The sequence below is a fragment of the Electrona antarctica genome (assembly GCF_951216825.1).
Source record: "Electrona antarctica genome assembly, chromosome: 18".
Lineage (NCBI taxonomy): Eukaryota > Metazoa > Chordata > Actinopteri > Myctophiformes > Myctophidae > Electrona > Electrona antarctica.
The window spans coordinates 33,755,912-33,778,339 of NC_136799.1; the positions used below are offsets into that span (position 1 = coordinate 33,755,912).

At 46.1% G+C, this 22,428-nt stretch overlaps 1 protein-coding gene across 2 annotated transcripts in view; it reads left to right on the plus strand.

Moving 5' to 3' along the window:
• The window catches only part of LOC306942186 (latent-transforming growth factor beta-binding protein 2-like), a 126,932-nt gene that overhangs the window by 70,576 nt on the left and 33,928 nt on the right, over positions 1-22,428 (plus strand). For both annotated transcript variants that reach the window (XM_079527945.1, XM_079527946.1), the window contains exons 9-19: positions 8,042-8,116; positions 13,407-13,529; positions 13,807-13,971; positions 15,900-16,262; positions 17,535-17,554; positions 17,783-17,819; positions 18,960-19,043; positions 19,872-19,997; positions 20,548-20,676; positions 21,828-21,947; positions 22,250-22,369. In XM_079527945.1, coding sequence (XP_079384071.1) covers positions 8,042-8,116; positions 13,407-13,529; positions 13,807-13,971; positions 15,900-16,262; positions 17,535-17,554; positions 17,783-17,819; positions 18,960-19,043; positions 19,872-19,997; positions 20,548-20,676; positions 21,828-21,947; positions 22,250-22,369 — 1,362 coding nt within the window. The remainder of the gene's footprint in view (positions 1-8,041; positions 8,117-13,406; positions 13,530-13,806; positions 13,972-15,899; positions 16,263-17,534; positions 17,555-17,782; positions 17,820-18,959; positions 19,044-19,871; positions 19,998-20,547; positions 20,677-21,827; positions 21,948-22,249; positions 22,370-22,428) is intronic.

The window sequence follows — 22,428 nt, forward strand, 5'->3', positions numbered from 1 at the left end:
TTCCATTTTCACCAGAAACAGACTATCTATATGTGATGATACAGAGCCGTCTCCCCGACAATATCGTAGAGACAGTTTGTTTATTTTTGGACCCCAATGCCTATATGAGACGATTTTAAGATGACCCAATGTTATTCGCCATAGAGAAATTACTTCCGCTAACCAGGGGATGAGGGGACTTAGGTACTCTATTTTGTTTGTCTAAAAGTACCATACACTTTAAGCTATTCTGTTCATTAACGTTCCCTATTCTGTTGTGATGCATTTCCTCAGTCAATTGTGCCTGCCCGTAGCCTTGAACGCACTGAGCAACGTGCAATGGTTTCCCAACATGCGTGCCTTGATTCACCAGTAAGTGGCGTGCAAAAGTCAGCAGAACTTGCCCAATTCAATTAGGCTGGTCATTCAAGAATAGCCCAATTTCCAGACGTAACCTCATTGAAAGAAATGTTTGAGCACAGCCGTGTGCACAAACCAGCAGACTTGTGTGGCAGGGTAAGCCGTGTAAAATATTATTTTGCCATGCAAATCAGTGGCAACCGCGTTATAAAAGAAATAATATACTCAAGGCCATGATATTGTGTTATATTAGCCTGGTTAATAAGCCAGACTCAAATCACTCAAATCGTGTGGTAATCCGCCGGCAGGCAATTTTATTTTGCCAGCGGCTGATTCGGTCTGGCTTATTAGCCAGACTAGTGTTATATCACATCTATGGCCATTTAATTCACACCACATTGTGTCATACTGTACCAACAACACCCGTAGCTGTGATATACCACAGCCTCTTTTATACAGTATTCTGCTTAACTTATCCAGTCAATAAGCTCATAAGACATCACAGTCTTATGAGCTTATTGACATTGAGCATTCACACATCGGCCATCTCGCCCTTGCGTCATGCCATCATGGACGTGTGGGTTTCCAATGGAAGCAGAAGTCTTGTTGTTATCCAGTGCCCTTATCGCTCACATGTTGAACAGTCGCAGGCCATAATGAGATCCAGATCCCATAGAACTCTCTCCCTCTGGTTCTGATGAGGCATAGAGCGAGGATCATCCCTGGACCTTGTTTGGATTTCAGGGTTGCAGTATTGTGAATTGTTTTCTGACAGGGGTGGACATGGAGGCAATTAAAACTGTCCTCGATGGCATGGCGACAACAGTCGTCAAGGGGACTGGGTGGTTGTGGTGGAAACAGGTAATTTGTTTCGCTAGTGCGAATTACACAGAAGAAACCGAATCCAGGTTTTTAGAAAGTGCTGCATTTTTGAGAGAAAGGAACGCCTCCTAGAATAGCATTGTTATTGTTTGGCTTTGCTTTTTTCCCTTCTCTAACTTATACAAATGACTCAGGTGAAATGACTGTGGTTTGTGGTTTTGAGGTTCCCCGCTGAAAGCTGAGCCAAGTAAAGGCTAGTTTCCCTTTCGACATGTTCTGCTGGCATGACAGGGTGACACCGCATGACTCTGCTGGGCCTCGCCGGAGGAGGCCCCTCCCTGCATGTGTGTTTAAACAGCTAATGGAATTCCATAAGCCATTCGTCTGCCTATCTGTCATTACTGAGCCACTTCCCTCCCAGTGACTCTCCGGCGCTGCGATGCTTTCCAGTTAGCCCCGATCAGAGATCTCCCAGGCCTACAGTAAAAGACATCGACCCCGCCCACAGGAGCCTCGGCCTCCTCTGCAGACGAGCTCATGGTGATGAGGTCACCACTCTGGCAGTGCCTTAACATTGCCCCATCTCTCTGCCCGGATGTTCTGCACAGTAAAATCCTGGGCCTTCATTTAACTCTGAGAGAGTGTAAAAATGGACCCGGGTTACGGATCCATTCTTGCTGTGTAGGGGCTTCCGGTTGGTGCAGGGATAAAGTACCTATACCCACCACCACCGTGGCAGGGCTTCAATTCCTTCATTCCAACAAACACAGTTGGCCGTGTTCATGAGTGGGAAGCAGGCAGGCCAGGGTGTTCTCTGTTGCTGCCAGAGACTCCTAAGACTGATTGATTGGTGTTTTATAGATCAACGCATATAGATCAACATATATTTGTACATATCTGATAAAATACGAAACATCCTGACTGAGAGCTTATTTCATTTCAATCTTAGCAACTCCTACAGGTTGTTGTGGCGCCTGCCCAGCAAAAGAGAGGAACTGAGAGGGAGAGCGTGTTCCTGGTCGTGGTGAAACTCCTCACTGATGAGAAGAAGCGGCAGTAGCGACGCCATGTGTATTGGAGGAGACATGTGGTTGTTTCCCCCTCCCCAACACTAACAGTAGGGGTGTGCAGTGCCAGGGACTATAGACATGGGGGGAGAGAATGGCACTGACTAAATTGAAGAGGAAAAATGAAAAACGTTTTTTTTTGTTGCTATGTAGGAGGTCCACCACAGATTAAGAGAGACTTGTCTCTTTTTGTACTCCACTTCTCTCTCTCTCTCTCTCTCTCTCTCTCTCTCTCTCTCTCTCCATCTCTTGCCCTCTGTAATGAGGCACTATTCTTCAGGAGCATTCAATCAACAACGTTATGAGAAATAGAGGGACCAGAGGCCCCCTGCTCTCTCCAAGCCGGCCCCCACATGTTCCCTCATGAACTTGTCCTTCCCAGACCTCCCATTCCATAGGCATTCATCTGACATCCATCCAGAGGCCAGCGCTTGCGCTTATTTACTTTTTATTAGCGCCGATCAAACAGGAACACTTGTTAATGACCAACCAAAACCAGAGACGCAGCGAATCCCAACGAAAGAAGGAGCGAGAGAGAACAGATGCGCTGCTCTCTGCCAACATTTCCTTTCCATTTCCAGTTTCTCATGGTGATTTGATAGAGACGTCACGCCGATTTGAACATTTCTGATTCATCGAGGTTGACTTCGCCTTCTTCGTTCATCCTGCCACAGCTATAGCGTGATGGAATCTATTAAGGTTGGGCAGCAGTGTGGTTCATCAGGACTGAACAGACCTAACTGAGAGAAATAAATCCAAGTATCTGTCCCATGGTCGAGGGCAATTCGCCAGCTAGTTGGAGGCGCTTGGGTAAAAGATCTGTGTTGCGTAGCTTAATAAGATACATGCTAAGCCTGTTTTATTATGCGGTATGTACTGTACCAAGGCATGTCATCCTTTGGCAGTGGCCCTCGTGGTGAATATGTCACAGAGAACATGAGATTATGGAGGAATGCAGGCCTGTTTTGAATGTGTGTTCACTCCTCCGCCATCAGCGTCTTTCAGAAGGACGTAAGGACAGAGATTGTCCGACCACAGACACGTACATGAATGCGCCGTCTTGTGACAAGAGCACTGAAAAACATGTTCTAAATTAAGAGCTAATGAAGCAGAACAATGAATATGATGTAACACTGGCAGTGTCTTAATCAAAGAGTTTCCCGATGTTTCACATCTGCTACAGGACAGGGTAACAACTTATACAAATACTTTTGTAGTGTTACAATAGAATCTCCACATGAATGCACAGCTGAGACTCGGAAAATAACTCAAAGCTGGTACATTTTCGTTCTTTCTTGAGGGAGTAAATTAAATATGTACTTTTTGTACTGTGTGTGTGTGTGTGTGTGTGTGTGTGTGTGTGTGTGTGTGTGTGTGTGTGTGTGTGTGTGTGTGTGTGTGTGTGTGTGTGTGTGTGTGTGTGTGTGTGTGTGTGTGTGTGTGTGTGTGTGTGTGTGTGTGTGTGTGTGTGCGTGCGTGCGTGCGTGCGTGCGTGCGTGCGTGCGTGCGTGCGTGCGTGCGTGCGTGCGTGTGCGCATGTCATCTGGCCCCCTCCACTGGCAGGGACCCGTTATTTACAGGGCCTGTGATATGGACCCTGGCGGACTGGCAATCATGGCGCAAACAAGTTTGCTCTAATCAACCACTGGCACCGGAGCCCGAAGAGAGAAGCTTTTTGTCATCTTTGCATCACAAAGTAACTTGAAGAATCCATGATGATTAAAGAGGGTTTTTTTGTGTGCCTGGTATGCTTCTGTGGCACCGTTTGGTGCTGCGGTGGTCTGGCAGAAAGCAGACCTCTAGGACGAAAATATCTTCAAGAGGTCTTGGCTAATGGCTGGAGTGTTGGTAGCTAGGCATTGGGATAAGCGCAGTACCGAGGCTGCCTCCTAGTCAGGTCCCAGGGGATGACTGGTGTGATTGATGGGCCTGTTGGACCTCTCAATGAGCTTAGCAGAGGACCCCCCCACCACCACCAACCCCCAGGCAGGGTGGTCTGGGGTTGTGATTGTACTAAATTACCAATTAAACATTCTGTCCAGCAGAGGAACCCATTTGACCAGACTCTCTCTCACTGCCTGCTCTCTACTTCCTCTCCCTTCACTTTCTCACTCATTTTGCATAAGCTCCTTTCAGTTGAATCCCCTCGGTAATGCTCGCCTCTGGACAATGTTGACTTTCGTCTCAGAAAATGGCTTGAATGGATGTTTGTTTAGATTTCAAATTAGGACAGTGCCACCAACCAAGAAGTTCCTAGAAATGTGAATTACACTTCACGAGTCAGGGGGTCCAAGTAAATATTATTGAACTGTTGCCAGTGGAATGCACAATACATTTGGCTAGCGAGGGACAATAAATGAGGGAGGGGTGGCTAAGCCTGTCTTTGACTTGGCCTAGATGCACAGGTCTATGTTTGTGTGCTTAGTGGATACAGGCTGGCTGTAGTTTGGCCTGTAGGGGGACACACTAATGATGCACTGCTTGAGGTCACTCTTGCATGCCACTGACTTGGTAGCTGTGACAACAAACATTTCCATGCTCAGGACCCACAGGAGGATTGGACACTCAGCCAAGTAAGATCATACTTACAGTAGATGTATGATTTATAAATAATAAATGTGTCTGGTATTGCATAAAACAATACCAGATATATATTCTTTCGGTATTGATTAGATTAGAGCCCCACAGAATGATTAGTTTTATTTTTCTTCAAGCCATGTTAAAGCTACAATTCTTTCAACACTTATTTTAATGAACAAAAGTTAATTCAAACAATCTTTATGGTGTAAGACAAGTTATTAAGAAACTAGCACATCTGCAGTGATTGAATAGAGATGATCTCTCAAATCTTCCATTGAGAAGTTTTGACTCTATAGTGTCGGATAGGACACAGAGTCACCGACTAATTGACAGTGGCAATACAATTATAGGAAGTAGATGGTGCACCAAATTGGAGAACGGGATGTGCCGCCATCTTTCTTGTACCGTAGTTCAGACATAATTTGCGATGACCTCTCTCCATCGTTAGAGGACATAAACCTTAGAGATTGTAACCGTAAGACGTGTTTTCGACTGAGCTGTCTTTTCAGCTGTCTTTTCAGGTAGTCGGTAATGATGGTGGAAGTCTTCTTCTCCTCGATAATAAGCTTTATTGAGATTCCTGACCCCCCCACTGGGCTTACCCTGGCATGTGCGCCCTGCTGTCACTCAGGTCAGACTTTCCCTGATCCCGTCACTGTGGGAGGGTGCGCCCACCACCTTACCACAACAGCTCATTACTGATCAGAACGGGATTAGGAGGGTGTGGAGATGGGTGAGACGGGCAGACAAGAACAGGGGAGGCCCTTTCAGTCTGACCCACTTCTGATCTCCCAGGCCTCTGATGCCTCTGCCCTGCCTGGTACAGTCCACTTTCAAATATCCATGGGTTCAGTACTGTAGGTCACAGCAAGACCGAACATTGTTGGACGAAGAACGATGAAGCCACAATTAGAATAGGAAAGAAAAAGACTTGGAAGTTGCATATTAGTACATTTCTCAAATCATACCTTCACCACCTGTGCTGCTGTCCTGTTAACACCGAGAGGTCAGTGAACTCACAAGAACCCTTCTGGCAGCTGGAATAGGAACCTCAAATCGCCCGTCATCCTCTTCAATTAACAAGTTGTCGCCTGCATAGGAAGGAAAGGGAAGATAAATGACAGGGCTTCCCAAACAAACAGTGGTGCAGTACTGGAGACTCCTTGTGCCTGCATGCTGTTGGCTACTGGCGGCCGGTGAGGTAAGAGGTCAGAGGGGTTATAGACGCTGTCAGGACTGTTGACTTCGTCCACAGCGGCTAGATGAATGGGCCAGGGTGAGGGACTCGTCGTCTGGCCGTATTTGCCCATGTGCAGGCCTCCAGACAGCTAGCCACATCAGCTCAGAGCTCTCTGTCAATCACAGAGAGATCAACACCCCATCCAGTCTGCCGTCTCCGGGACCTCCGGTCATAAACACAGTACAGTGCACCTCCCTTTCCTGGACCACTCTGCCAGGGGAAGAATGTGTTTTCTTTGCTAGCAGTACTGTGACCTGAACTGTGAGTTTCTTGTATGATTTGCCTTTGTCCTTAAACCCTGATAGCAGCACAACCTCTATTAGACTGTCAGGGCCCCATTTTAACAATGGAACTTTGCGCCATGTCTTAACTTACGCCTTGTCCATGCCAATTTTACTATCTACAGGGCGCATTATGAGGGTGCAATGTGGTAGCTTAATCATGGGTGTGTTTCGGGCAGATTGTCGGCTGCCATCACCTCTAAGAATGAGCTGCGCCTGTCGTAAGGTGCATTCCTATTTAGGTGGTGGAGACAGAGCGCTTTTCTAGCGATGAAACCATGCACTAGACTAAAGGTGGCCTTACACTAGCCGATAATCGGGCATTTTTGACGCTCGGGGGTGCCCGACTCAATCGGGCACCCCCCGCGCGCGATCGGGATCGGCCCGATCAACATCAAGAATGTTTGATATTTGCTCGGCCCCCGCTCCGATTATCCTGTAGTGTGTGGTGCTGTCAGATTTCAAATGCCCGATTATCGGCTAGTGTAAGGCCACCTTAAGGGTCCTATTATGCGTGTCTTAAGTACCAGGTCTTATTACTTAACTTAAGACCTGGAGGCGTGATCAATGCCATTTGGCTATTCTGAGTGGCCAAACAGCATTGACCACGCCTCCAGGTCTTAAGTTAAGTCATAAGACCTGGTACTTAAGACACGCAAAATAGGGCCCTAAGTGTTTATCAGGCTTTACAAAGTGCAAGATCAGAGTACGGAGGAGGATGTGGAGAGGCAATTAGCCTTCCTTGCCTCAATCACAGGGTGCATTTTGTCCTTTCAGCATGACATGAGGTGAGCCTCTTCATCTAGGTGTACAGTTTCATGTTTGAAACACAGTGACGATGTGTGAATAATCACCATGTTCCTGTTTGGCACTCAGCTCTGATTACCCCCTACGGAACGAATCACACACGTTCATGCATGCAAGCAAACACACACACACATGCTCACATGCACACAGATGCTCACCCCTGGCCATATGATAGTTTGACTGGCCTCTCCTCCCCTGTGCGATTAATGGAGCATTGCTGGAGCCCGTGTCGAATGAGCAATGACATCATGTTTTCAGACCTCCGTCACCGAACATGCAGTATGGCCGCACTGGTGCAAACGGACGTACCGCGTTATTTACTGCAGCGCTCCTGTGAACCTCCCAAGTACCCTACTGAAAGACACGCCATGCAGTTACTGCTGTTACAGGGGGGGGACTCTATCGCTCTTCTTCAAGTCTTTACACTCATCGTCATTCCTTGTGTGCACTGTTTGAGCAGTGGTCTATTGCTTAAGTAGATTTGTGGTGTGGTTGATGACAAAGGTCATGGCTGTGGCAACGTACTTCCTCCAAATATTTATGACAAATGAACTTTCTCTATCAGTTCCCAGGGGTGGGGTGGGGGGGGGCAGATGTATAGGTAATATGATTATAAATGACGTCTAGTGTTATTGTTAGAGTTTGCTGGATGGCAATGCTGTCGTATAAATGTGGTTGATGGGGATCAATTTACGTTCACTTACTCGGGTGTCCCGCAGGGCCCAGCTGTGGGTCCCCCCATTTTTCCCCCTGCCAAGATGCTCACATCTGTAACTTATATGGTCACTTACAGCTGTCCTATTCTCGCTATCCATACATTTACATTTGAAACAGAGGAATTCTGCTGCATGACAGTATCACCACTAAGCCTTTTTTCTTTGTCTTTTCCTTCTTTTCCTCCGCAGCATATGCAGTGATTGCAAACGGACAAGTCGAATGCCCAAAGGGTTACAAAAGGATGAACCTGACACACTGTCAAGGTAAGCTTTGAGTTATATTGTAAAATAAACGTCTTATACGTGCTCTCAGAATGAACCCGTAAGGCAAAATCCGAACCTCACAAAAATGCTAGCGTCAGGTGTCAGGAGTGTGATAAAACATACTGTCCATACATTTCCATGTATAGATAACCACTCAGGGCCTCTATAAAAGTATTTCTTGCCGTATGTCTAGCCCCGATGGGAACCAGGTCAAGGCTACAATTAGCCCTGTCCCGGGTCAGAGTTCATCAGTCAATAAGCCCCTGGGGTGGCTGTTTTAATTGGTCTGTGGGGTTCTGAGTGGAGAATGGTACAGCGAGCTATGATTATGGTACATGCAGCTCCCAGTGGTTTTGTGGGAAGCCTTGTCAGAAAACCTTTTGTTTAACAGTTTCTTACTTAACGTTCTCACTAAACCGGTCAGCGGAGGCACGGCTACACGAGTTCCAGCTCACCCATCCGTCTGCGTAGAAAAACAAGGCTGTCCTTAGCTGCCTTATCCAGAGGCTTCTGCGGGCTGGCCAGTGGTCTTGTGCAGAGATAACAACCCACATACTGTTCACTTTATAAATAGTAAAATCCATTCGTAACTCAGAGAGTACATAAATGGAACCTGTAAGGTTCCATTTGTACACTCTCAGAGTTAAATGAATACTGAAGCTTTTTGAATGTATTGAAAGGATACATGACATTTATCATCGCTTGTTCTCCCTCTCCCACCCACACTCCAAGTCCTCAGCTGTTGCAAAAATAAAAGAAAAAAAATAAAAGAAATTGGATGCAATACAATGACCTGGATAATAAATCCATTACATCAGCATGAGCAGTTTGTCTTGCACTCTAAGTGCACACAAATTAAAAGCATAAACAGGTTGTTTTAAGCAAAGATGAAGACGTCCTGAAAGAGTGGAAAGACAGACTGTAATAGATCTCAGAAAAAGAGCAATTATTCCAGTCAGACGGAGCTTTGTATTGGAATGACCTGCGTCCGACTTCTTTGAAACTTCTGGGAACAATGAAAAAGGATTGAGGATTTTACTGTGTAGACAGACATGCAGTGGAGGGAGACTTTGGATGATTAGTTTATCATAGCATATTGGAATTAGCTGCATTGATAGGGAAATTTGTACTGGCACTAAAACCTTGGCGTGGAGACACATTGGCAATAGCAGCTCACATCATCTGTGAACAGTATGAAAATTAATGCAAACACTGGGAATAACAAAATAGAACTTTTTTTCTGACAATAATTTTTTTATTGTACTGGGGATGATAACTAAGATTTACGAGTACATCTTGGTACCCAGTGTCTTGACCAATGATGTCATAATCATCATAAAGTTTACTCAGGCCTATGTACTGTAACAACATAAACGTCTTGACGGACAGCTTTGACTCGCTCAGTGACAGGACTCATCCACAAGTTCAGAAAGTTCAACCAGTTCCCTTGTCTGCACAGTGTGAGGGGCCCGTCCATTTGTCTCAGAAATACGACGGAATTAGAGCTATTAAGCGTGGAAATTCTTTAGCACTCCACAACCCTTTTTTTTAATCAAAAGTGAATAAATAAATAAATAAATAAGAACTGTGGACAAGGACACATTCTGTGCCGTCCAAAATGGTGTCAGGAGTTGCCAGTGAGTAATTTATCTTTCTTTTATTTCTTTTTATGATCGCTTCAAGATGTTCCCTCCTTCCAGTCGCTCGTTTCTTGAATTCCGAAAAGCAAAGCTGACAGTTACCCACAATATTTACTGGCCAGCTTTAAAGTCTGTGTCCCCATTCAGCTGCTGCTCTATTTCCAAAGAAATATTTTTAATTTCAGCTCTCAGAACAAATGCCAAGGAGTCAAAAATCAGATTTTTCTGGTATTCCGTCACTATTATCAAGATGGTGTCCAGCCTGCCAAACCATGGCTCTTATGCTGAATTGCTTGTATTGTGTTTTACTGGAGCAGAACTGGTCTCATATCCTGTGTCCGAGCTCTGTGTCTAGAATAGGCATGATTCATCCTGTACCATACAGTACAAGTCTCTCTCTCTGATCTGGCCTCTGTGGCGTCTGTACCAAGATTAAACGCCCCGTCAGATTTGCACACAGCTGTCTGATCTCAGGACCAGAGCCCTTATCTTCAGAATGCTGCACAGATACAATGTCAACTAAGTTGTCCATGTCGCTACTTGTTAAATAAAAGTACAGGCATGATTACAGTACTCTGCCCCCTAGGCTGTGTCTGCTACGAGTGATAGTAGCTGTCTGGGGCAGGTCAGATTACACCGCTAAATCCTGAGCGTATCTTTAAGTGTAAATATAGATTCTTGCAGAATTAAATGATCACTCCGGACCTTACGTTGGACTAACAAGGTGTAAGTGAGTACTGTTGCAGTGGTTCAGGATATACAGTGGCCGAAGTTTCCCGATTCAATATACAGCTCTTTGTGGCGAAGTGTCCTTGAGGGACCCCTAATTGCTCCCTATGATGGTGGTTCCTATGGTTCCTATGGTGCTTCCTATGGTTTGCTCCATCGTCTGTGTGTGAATATGTGTACATTGTAAAGCGCCTTGGATCAAGGCACTATAGAAATACAGACCATTTACCATTTTTAACTTCAAAGAATAGAGGAAGTTCTACATTTACTCTGGATTAACGTTTGTATGGCATCCAATGAATATAAAGCCTGTACCACACACACATTACTGTAGTGACATTCATCATATTTAATAATACTACATTGGCTAGTGGTGCGTTGAGACCTAGACCAGTCCTTATTGTGGTTTTAATGGAGAGCACAGTCATTGAGTTGCGGTCAAGACATTGCTTGCTCACTGAGAAACACACTGCTTCTCCCATTAATTGCAGTTTTGGCATGCTATTGAAAAGCAGCTCTCTGTATTCACAAATCCTCAAACGGATGCTTTTTCACCTTGTGAGTTATGCTTCATGTCTGGTTTGAGACTTTAAAAGTATCAGTCTTGTAAGAGAAGAATCCTCACACTGTTACTCCCTTCGACGATTACAGCCAATGCACTCCAACACGGTTCAACATAATCCTGTGTATCACATGAGATACGGCAGGCTGTTTCCTTTATAATGGCCATAAATAATCCCCGTGTTTATGTGGCTCCTGGTTGCTCCAGAAGTGGCGGGGGGTGGCCTGGGGTCGTGCAAGGTCGTGGCAGACAGGTTGTCATTTTAACCAGAGTTGGGAGACTCTTTTGGATGTGGTGAAGTCACCATTACGCATCATTACCACAATAAAAACAAGCATCATACAGTGGAGTGGGGCTCAGACGGACGGCTGCGGGGGCTCCAAACGTTGGGGCCCCCAGCTAGCTGCAGGGGTCGTGTGTCGACGAGCGCTGTTGAACGTAACGCTGATCACAACGAGCTGTCATCTCAATTCCACCAGTCCACACAGTAAAATCCTTCGTTTTTATTGTACTGTAACTCTGACAGTGTACAGTTAGAACCAAATGGACCCCTATGGGTCCATATGGTCTCAGAGTTAAAGACCAACAGATTGCAACAATAGCTCTATTCTGGGACTCAGCCATGTGATGGAGGCTGAGCCCCAACTCTGACCTGAACTTTGACCTGAAAGCATGCTGCTTAAACTAAGCTCAAGTCCCTGTGGTCTCCACACATGCTGTTGTTCCAGACCTTGTGCTGTCTGAAGAACAACCAGTTACATCTCCCCCAAGAGATCCTCACTGCATGGTCATTAATGCAGGCGGCCATGACAGCACTTCTGTTGTCTATTGCATTTTCTTTATGTTCCCCATGGACCTCCTGAAGAGGAAACGGTGCGAGGCCACTTTGCTTATAATGTAGCACGCCTGTTTAGATTGTCACTGACATCGCGACTGAGGGCAGGGTCGTTACAAGGTCAGACTCGGCCATGAACTGGTTCCTCCAAGCTTGTGTGGTGCACACGCACACACACACGCACACACACACACACACACACACACACACACGCACACACCGAAAGACAAAACAAATGGAGACACTCCCTAGATTAGCTTCAGTCCTGGGATTTATCAGACTCAAATCCTTTCCATTATAAGCTCACATTTTCCAGCAGGAGGCAAAACAGCCAAACAAGAGCAGATTAATTGGAATTCTGGGAAATTTGTGGTGGCAGGCTGTCAGATTGCAGTCGTCACAGCAATGGACGAAGGCCTAATGATTTAGGCCTACTCTCTGTAGAACAACAAACTTTCCCTGGTCCTGGAGTGATGGCATGACTAAGCACCTCAAATATGTCCTCCTATGCACCTGACTGGCACAGCTGGCTAGCTGCTGATTAGCTTGCTTACCTTGGTTTGGCCAAGTTACTCTGGCTCTTCTGTAGGCTAGCTCCACACAAGCCACACAAAGGAAGAACTCTTGGGGCCCTCTGTCCTTTGACATAAACTAAAGATACTTTCACCTTCTTGGAGGAAATAAAAATACTAATCCAAAACATCCATTCTATTTCCTTTCTCGACGTCCTGCTTTTCCAGACAAGGTCACCACATCTTTCAGAGTTTATAACATTTGTCAACATATCAAAACGTTTTTTGTAATTGTGTATGCGGCTCACTGGGGATGTGTCTCCATCATGTCATCACCCCATCCTGCTTTTAAGTATTGTACAACTCAAATAAAAGTTTCCATCTTTCATCGCTACGTAGCAGCTGGTGGTTTTATTAAGCTCTCATATTGTGACACTGTCACCTTTCAAGGTGGAAAGAATACTTCAAAAGTTACTTCATCCATCATTGTTGCTGGTCTGCAAGCTTATAACCACCTGGATTCGAACCTGTGTCTCCTCGGGGTGTGGAAAACCAAATATCTACTGCTCATGCAAAGGGGAATCCCCCCCCCCCTTGACCAACCAAGATATTAGAGGGTCATTCCATGCTGTACAGTACATTGATATTTACCTAGTGTAATTAAGTCTGATTCAATCTTTGGTGTGTGTCGTTGTAGCAAAGTGACAGGTTGGTGAGCTTGTAGAATAGCTATTTTTGAGTGGCGCTAGCCCCTCCTATACACAGTTTTAATGTTTGTGTTTAGTTCAATGTTTGTTGAACCTAATCATTGAATCATTGAATTCCCTCCTCGATGTTGTAAGATGACACTTCACACGGGTGTGATTTTTGATTACTGTGCAGTAGGGAAGAACAACTGACCTTTCACTACAGGATAACTGGACAACATCACATTTCCATGAGCTCAACCGTAAGGCACTGCAGTGTAGATAGATACCGCTTGACTAAATGTACTGTATGGCATATTTCACAGATATCAATGAGTGCCTGATGTCTGGGATCTGCAAGAACGCTGAATGTATCAACACTAAAGGAAGCTACCGGTGCACCTGCAAACCAGGCTTCATGCTGGACCCAGCACGGAGCCACTGTGTCTGTAAGTACTAGCTTCTTGTCTAAGTCGTGTAATCAAGGCTGTGGCCAAACCTTTGGGCTACATTGATCACCTCTGCTTTCATGTACAATGTGTGGGTTCTTTTTCACATATCTTCTGATGCATATTATAGCGGTAAACTATAATGCTTTTGTATGTTTGTATCTTTTCTGATTACAACCAAATAGATATTAATTCATGGGGTCCTTAACAATAACACATTTGAGAAGCACAGATAGAAGAAAACTAGAATCTTGAACGCGGTGAACTCTTTCCTCAGCGGACAAGGCGGTGTCCGAGGACAGGGCGTTCTGCTACCGATCGACGTCAGCGGGCGGCTGCTCCCTGCCCTTCCTCCAGGACATCACCAAGCAGATCTGCTGTTGCAGCCGTGTGGGCAAAGCCTGGGGCACGGGGTGTGAACGCTGCCCTCTGCCAGGATCAGGTACTGTACGGTCACCTGCAGTCAGGCACACTGTCCTCTGTGTCTTCCCTTCTGCCTTTAAGCTTTTTCTATCAGAACCTCTGCGTTGCACTCTCTGAAAACATTTGCGTCCAAAATTATGAAATCAGGAATGTTTGAACTGCTGAAATGTAGCTTGATCGTACAATACTTGTGGGGTTCAATGTTTGTGCAGATGTTAAAAGTATAATTTATTCGCTAACACAATGTGTGGTGTGTGTGTGTGTGTGTGTGTGTGTGTGTGTGTGTGCGATTGTTACCAATCAATCAGTCAATTTGTTTAGATTCTGGTTCCATAAAATCAACATAAAATGCAATACATCAATAAAAAACACACAAACACAATAAAATTCTCAAGGTTACAAGATGCAAGTCTTTCCACAAAAAACACATACCACAAGCATACCAACTAAATTGCAATAAATGTTCACACTTCACTCACCACTCTGTTCCAGGCATCTCTAAGCAGTTCCAAATCACCAAATTTATTTGATGTGGAAAGAGACCAACAATATAATCGTTTTCATATTTTCGAGGCTGCATCATAGCAGGAGTCAGTCTTGTGTTATCACTGCAGTCCCCATAGAGGAGCCCCACTAATAAAGCAGGGCATGCTTCACCACAGATTTAAAGAGCTTGGCCAAGTGAAACACGGGAAGTTGTTGTCGTCATCTTCTTGTTTTTTTGCTCTGATCTATCCTTCAAAGTCTTTGGGAGAAAGAGGGAGGTTCTGTACAGTGCCCACTTTGGCCAACGATTCATGAAGGTTGTCATAGATCAGATATCAGAGACATGTCTTTGTACTCTATACTGTAGCCCACAATCACGTATGAACACATGCATATGCACGCACGCACGCACGCACGCACGCACGCACGCACGCACGCACGCACGCACGCACGCACGCACGCACGCACGCACGCACGCACGCACGCACGCACACGCGCACGCACGCACGCACACACACCAGCTAGCCTGATTACTTGGATGCTGTATTTTTGTATGGGCTGCCACCGGACGAGCTGTTAGAGCCATGTTCTGTACAAAGCGGTCAGGCTCATTACTGTGGACTTGGTAACAGGAGCTCATTGACTCACATTCCAGCATTATTCCAGCAGGTCTGATGTGGTTCTTGGTCACATATAGCCCCCATTTCCCTCCACATTCGAGTCATCACTCAATATCCTATCATATCCACGCTTCCTGCATTCACACATGCACTTACAGTGACCACATATCTGTCATTACGCGTATCTATATTCCAGCCCCGGGCCTATATTGGCAGGGAATGGCTCCTTTCAGGTCAGGTAGGGGACACAGTGCTTCTCGGAGGTAATGGATTCACCATCGCTGAGTTTTGTTGAGCCGAGACACAAAGAGGTGCAATCTGCCTCCTTTTATCTTCACGGAAAATCCTCCATTAGCCTCTCAATCACACCTCTGCAGCGCAGGGTTCAAAGGTCAGCTAGTATTACGCGAACCTCTACTTCCCCTGCTGGCATGTCTCCGCCCATGCCTGTGCGTGCGTGCGTGTCTGTGTGTGTGTGTGTGTGTGTGTGTGTGTGTGTGTGTGCGTGCGTCGAGTGGGTGAGTCAGATATATCCCCTCCTTCCAAATAGCCTTTCTGGTAGCCATCTATGACAGCTGTCACTAGCCTGCCAGCTAGCCTGTTCCACAGCTAGTTGAAACCATATCTGCCCCGTACACTGTGCACTATACACACAGCATGCTCGACATAACAGTATTACACGGATGGCTTATGGTATTGCTGTGAACAGCAGACAGAAACACAAGCCATAATTACACCCTGGCAGCGTCTCATGTTAACTCAGGACCCCGCTGGCGGGGATACGGAGGTAATCTCCTCTATAGCTCATTGTTCCTTCCTTCCCCTGTGCCTCTTCCTGCAGACCATTTCAAGGAGATCTGCCCGGCCGGTCATGGTTACACCTACTCACGCTCCGATGTGCAGATCTCCATGAGACAGCTGGAGGAAGAAGATCTGAGGAACCCGGGGCGCTCCTGGGAGGAGCAGCGCCCCACTTACCCCCAGCCTCCATACGCTGTGCCAGAGCAGCCCTCACAGCTGCCCGGCGACCCAGGGCTGCGGCCCAGCTACCCACGACCCCCGCACATACCCCAATACCCTGTGTACCCAGAAATACCTCAAGAACCCCAGTTCCCCAATACCCCACAGGAGCCACGACAACCCCCGTTCCATCCCTCCCCAGATTCTGAGCTCCCCGCCGGAGAGACACCCAGACAGCCGGAAGGTGAGCAGCAAATGTTTAATTTTCACCATGTCGAGTCCTTTGTTGACACATGTTTGGTCTGATACAGTTGGAGGCCATCGATATTGTCCTTTTCTTTTTGCTGAGGTTTGCGTGATCTGCGCAAAAGGACAGTTAACCCATTTTGGGCGGGAACCCCTTTTGGTGTTTTAAACATTGTTATAATTTAGCTATTGAAAAATAGCAGATCTACAAGCTCCTAGCGCGCCACCGAGTGGCGCGCTACGAGCTTGTAGGTCTGCTATTTTTGAAAAATCGTGAAAATATTTATTTCAGAAAACTGGAGGATTTAGAAGGATTTTTTAAAATTTTGAGGTCAGGCCTAAATGGGTCAAATGATAAGGGACAATATCGGTGGCACCCAACTGTAGTTAAAGAGATGGATGGCTGTTACTACTGAATGTGCTGCAGTGTGCGGAATCCTGGGAGTTATCAAAATATGCCTTGTTGCTGAGCTGATATTGTTACCACAATCCACAGTGTAAATATGCAGGGTAAAGCCTGATTTATAAGTGGTTGTGTGTCAGTGTCGCGCAAATCTTCAAGCTCACGACATGGTGCGCTGCACCACGTCGTGAGCTTGTAGATCTGCTATTATCAGTGCGCAACGTCCACGCGTAGCCAAGCAATAACTCAGGCTTTGGCTTCATGAGTGTGAGTGCACAACGGGAGTCTCCTGGAGGAACCGAGCAGGATTAGCTATTTGTGGGAATCCAAACATCAACAGGATGTTTTGATCTCCACAAATAAAGGCTTTATCCGCCGTGTGAGAAATATGGAGCGTAAGGAGGAAGTTAGGAACACTGGGCTCCCTCAGCATCACTGCAGTGGAATGAAACATCTACAAAGGTTAAACATCTGCAACCTTGGGATTCTGTGAGGAACTTTCCTCTGATTTATGCTCATGAGGCAATGTGTTGGCATAGCTGTAACATTTTTGATTTATGTAAGGAGACCATTCTGTAAATATTTAGGGATTTGGGTCTTCGTTATCTTAGATATCTGTTTCCCTGTCTCTATTTGCATTTTTCCATTGTCGGTAGTCTGCGTTGTTTTCAAATACAAGCTCCGTGTGACTTAAAGGCTGAATGCACTGTAAGCTTTGCTTTATTAAGAAATGAAGACCTCAAAAGCCGCAAGCCGAGTGCCCAAAGACAACATGGGCAGATATTCTGATAATGGTCCTTATTAAAGCTCACCGAAGGTTAGATTTCACCATAGATAACGCTGTCTCTCTGTTCTGTCTCTCCGCAGATGTGGAAATACTGAGCGTGGTGAGTTCCTCTTCCCTGTCAACTCCTCGCCACATGCCTTTGAAATGTTTACCTTAGAAAGATATGCACCAGCGATCTCAGCTGGAAGGCTTGTGAGGGCCTATCTGATTACATAACTTAAGCAAAACACAATTCTCGATGGATGCACGCGAAAAGGAACGTGCGAATGTGACAGCCATAACTTAACCTACATCCTTTCCTAACCAGTAATATTTGCTTGTGTTCCAGCCAACAGTTGTCACTGACTCACCGCGGAAATATCCAGGTAATTTTTCTTCATAGGGAACATCCCACTGATAATAAATGCTGTCAATTCAATATGTAATCATAACCTCCCCCCACTGATGATTTACTGTGGTGTTTTTACACTGCTGTTCTTGTCGTATTGATGTAGCATCTAAAAGCTCCAGGGCAAATAGAGATTTGTTACCTTCAGTCACTACCGACTCGTCTCCTAGAAATCTCTCCTGCACAGCAGTGGCTGTACGCACGTCTGACCCATGCCAGTGAAAACACCACATCTGAAGGTCGACTCCATTGGGTCCCGCTGATTTATATATGTTATTGTTAGTTCATCTTTATGTAGCTGCCACGCTTCTGTAGTGGGGCCTGGGGAGGGACTGCCATGTTGGTGGTGGTAGAGGCAACAGGGAGTACATCATTTAGATCATATGGAACGACAGTGACACTGTGGACGGTTCTCTCTATGGACACATTAACCGCTTAAGCCTTATACAGTATATTGACACATACTACTGCATGAATGGTAAATGGTGCATTTATATAGTGCCTTTATCCAAGGCGCTTTACAGAGATTGTGCATTACATTCACCCATTCACACACCATTCATACACCAATGGCGGCGGAAACCATGCAAGGCACCAACCAGCACATCAGGAGCAATTAGGGGTTCAGTGTCTTGCTCAAGGACACTTTGACACCAACTCTGGGGGAGCCCGGGTTCGAACTGGCAATCTTGCGGTTACCATCCAGCCACTCTACCCCTGAGCCACCGCCGGCCGCTGCATATGAACATCTTAATGACTTAAGCCCTCGCGTTGAAAATAGATCTTCTATTTTCACTTTTTCTGAAGATTTTGAAATGTTTCGTTCTTGAAATGTTTTGACAATTTTGGTAAAATATTTTGAGTTTTGACATTTGTTTTTAATTTAAAAAATATAAATAAAATCAAGTTCACCTATAATGACCTCCCCATCATAGGGACACTAGGTTGATAGTAAGTAAGTAAGCCTTGCTGAGGCAATTATGGCAGGAGCAGCCTATCTCCTGTGTATGTAGCATGAGGTGGCTTGATGTACATCTCAGGGCAGACACTCTAACCACAAGGCCACTGAGCTGGTTATTTTTGGTTAACACTTCTCTCTCTGTTTCTCACATAACAGAGGTCTCTCCTGACTCTCCCATCATCAACCTGAAGCCAGATACTGATGACACTGCCCCCATAGACTCAGCTACGAAGGCTACAGGTGAGACTCTGCAATGCATTGTGAGGAATACTGGGATACTGAATGGGACATAACAGCATAGGCCCCAAAGCACAACATAGTGCTGGAGACATTCAAGTTAGGCAATCACTCTGTCCATTGCTAGCAGGCAGCAGGCACATCCCTTAGGCCTCTTCTGCAGGGCTTTACACAGAGTTTAGCAGGGGAGAGCTGAGCATGTGTTGTCCTTTTACTCGACCCCATTTCTCGGAGCCAAGTTGGCTCGCGGATGCCGCGCTGCACAGAGGGTGAGAGGGCGAGAAACCAGAGAGAGTGCGCCTCTTGGAAGAGGAGGCTGTCAGGCCTGGATAATGGCCAGGTTTATAGAGAAAGGAGGCAGGGGAAAATAAAGACTGTGACAGAGTGAGAGAGGGGACAGAGAGATTAGCAGAGGAAGGTGCCATCACTGGGTTTGTTTCTGTCAGCCAGAACCCCTGCATCCTGATCCAACATCCCGGCACAGTAGAACCCGTTTTGGATCGAAAGAGACAAGAACAACACCATTGACAGGCACCACTGTGCATGGCCGGCAGCCTTGTTTCTCCACCGACCCCTTTGTGAGCACTCCATACCACCTGTTAGAACACTGTAGCTCTGTAAAAAGCTGTCCTCTCATCCAAGACTCCACCTATAAAACAGTCAGGCAGTTTCCATGGAGAAACAACATGTGTTGGCGGAATGCACCTATTTCTTTTTCTGCAGCTGAGTAATTCTTGTCCAGTAATAGACTGAAGAGCGTGTGTCTGTATACGTAGGTCATGTGCTGAGAATGCAAGATGCTAAATGTCGTACTTCTGGGTCTTTTCTTAGATATTGACAAGTGCTCCATCACACCCACCATCTGTGGCCACGGGAAATGCATTCCGGTACAGACAGGTTACACCTGCTACTGTGACCCAGGGTACAAGCTCAGCGCACTGCAGACCAACTGCATTGGTAAGTTACAACTCAGAGGACGCTAAAAGTGATGCACCGCAAATACACATGCAGCGAGCGGTGACCCCGCAGGATTCTGTCAGATTGCCCTGTCAGCGTCTCATCGCGAGCACACGCCTTTCACACCAAAGACTTGCCCCGGCGCAGAAGCCTCGAGAAAACGGAGCGAGCCAAAACTGAAAGGGATCCGTTTGTTTATGTTGACCCGGTCTGTGATGCCTGACAACACTGTGGATGAGTGCATCCAAAGAGCTGCCACGGTGCTGTGATCCCCTTACTTCACCGTCAGAGCCCAGGCCAAAACCTTTGCTCCACTCGGCTGGGCTCAGACCCATGACTGCGGAATGCTTGTACCGTGGACGGGCTTGGACCGCGTACGGTCTCCAGTGGTTAAATGGAACTGTAACGTAATGTAACATTAGAACTCTCCTCTCTCTCTCTCTCTCTCTCTCTCGTTCTTACACCTCCCTCTCACTGTCTCTTGTCTCTTGATGTCTGTTCTCTCTCTCTCTCTCTCTCCCCCTCTCTTTCTCTCGCCCTCTATTCACAGATGTCAATGAGTGTGAGGACAACCCATGTGAAGGCAAGGGCCACTGTGTGAACACGTTTGGGTCCTACACGTGTCACTGCTACAGTGGCTATAGTCAGGTCATCACGCAGAACAGGAAGTTCTGTCAAGGTAAGGTGGATGGACATTGGATGTGATGGGTAGTTGTTTTAGGATCGTTTTTTAAGGAATATGTAAAGAATCACTGAAGGCTGCTCCCATTGTGTCCTTGTTATTTTACAGTACTAGTACTAGTCTAAAACCGTTGTGAGCTTGTCAATCGGAAGTTGTCAGGGGCACCGATAGCCAAGTGGTTACTGTAATGCCTGACAGCGTGGCCTGCGTTCGACTCCTGAGCTTGGTGGCAGATTGTGCTGCATGCCACTCCCCATCTCTCTCCCTGTTCCCTGTCTCACTACTGAACAAATAATGCCAAATTTCAGTAAAAACGGACAATAAAGTACTATATCATATCATAATATAATGATAATCCCCCCAAACGGGCGCCCGTTTGCCTAGCGGAAACGTGGACACGTCTTTAGGTCCTTTATAATGATATAAAACGTGGTCGCTAAAATCAATTTTTTGACAGCAGCCGTTGCTAGGCAACGCATTGCTCGTCCGTCCCGGGGCTGTTTTGCGTGCACGCGCAGCCATTCACTTCGTTGTTTACGGCCGACAAATCTTGCTATTATTTCTGAATCTACGTCGCTGTCCATGGTTTTGTTCAGAACGCCGGTGTTCTGTCCTAATTTCTGACTTCAGCATGCATCTAGTTTGCAATATTAACGCTTCTAAAGAGAGATCAGACTTATTAGCATGAGGTAGTAATGGAACATTTCACCTCCCAGTTTGGGGGAGAAATGGAAGGCACCACGGCTTTTCAGAGTAAAATCTCCCACATCTGCTGTTCACTCTAATTTATTTTGAGAAATTCCAGGGCATAAAAAGTGTTAATTTGAAATAGGTCTTAAGTGGTTAAAATATCACACCCGTGTGAAGTTAATATATTAAAGTCTATCTCATGTTGATTAGGTGATGTAATGGTGATGTAAAACAAACTGTGCCAACACAAATTAACAATGAAGAGACAATATGACGTAATGATGCACATTATGATGTAAATTTTCCCTTCATTGTCAATGGCGTTTACGAAACAAACATTGAACTAAAGACAAACATTAAACCTATTGGAGGAAATCTGAAAGTAATGATTAATACTGTGGAACAGAATAGTCACGTTGTTCTCCTCTGTTCCTCTTGGTTGTCGTTCAAACCGGCAGACATTAATGAGTGCGGCATGCCCAACAAGTGCCAGGATGGTGACTGTGTCAACACTGACGGATCTTACACCTGTGAATGCAAGAGTGGCTACGCCAAGTCCTGGAGAGGTGACTGCGAAGGTAACACACAGCAGACACACACAGCAGAGACACACACAGCAGAGACACATACAGACATACAGACGCTACGCTCAAGTGAACATGACAATGCAGACCAGACCTATTTGTTAGCTTTCCATGAGTTAATGTGTAGCACAGTTACAGAACAGCCATTGTTGCGTTTGCCCTCACGGCCTGCCAAGGGGGGGAAAAAAACAACAATATTAAAACCAGAGTGATGTTACGTGCGTGCACGTGTTATTTTGTTCAGTCATTGTTTAAATAATGGCTTTATTGTAATGCCCTGCCTTGTCTCTGAGCAGATGTGGATGAGTGCAGAGATCCTACTTCCTGTCCCAGAGGTGTCTGCGTCAACACCCCGGGTTCCTTCCAGTGCCAACCCTGTGGCCCCGGGTTCAGGCCCGCCAACGGGAGATGTGTGGGTAAGCCCTGCCCCCTCTACCCCAACCCCCAGTGGTATTTCTGTTCTGACCACTGCCTG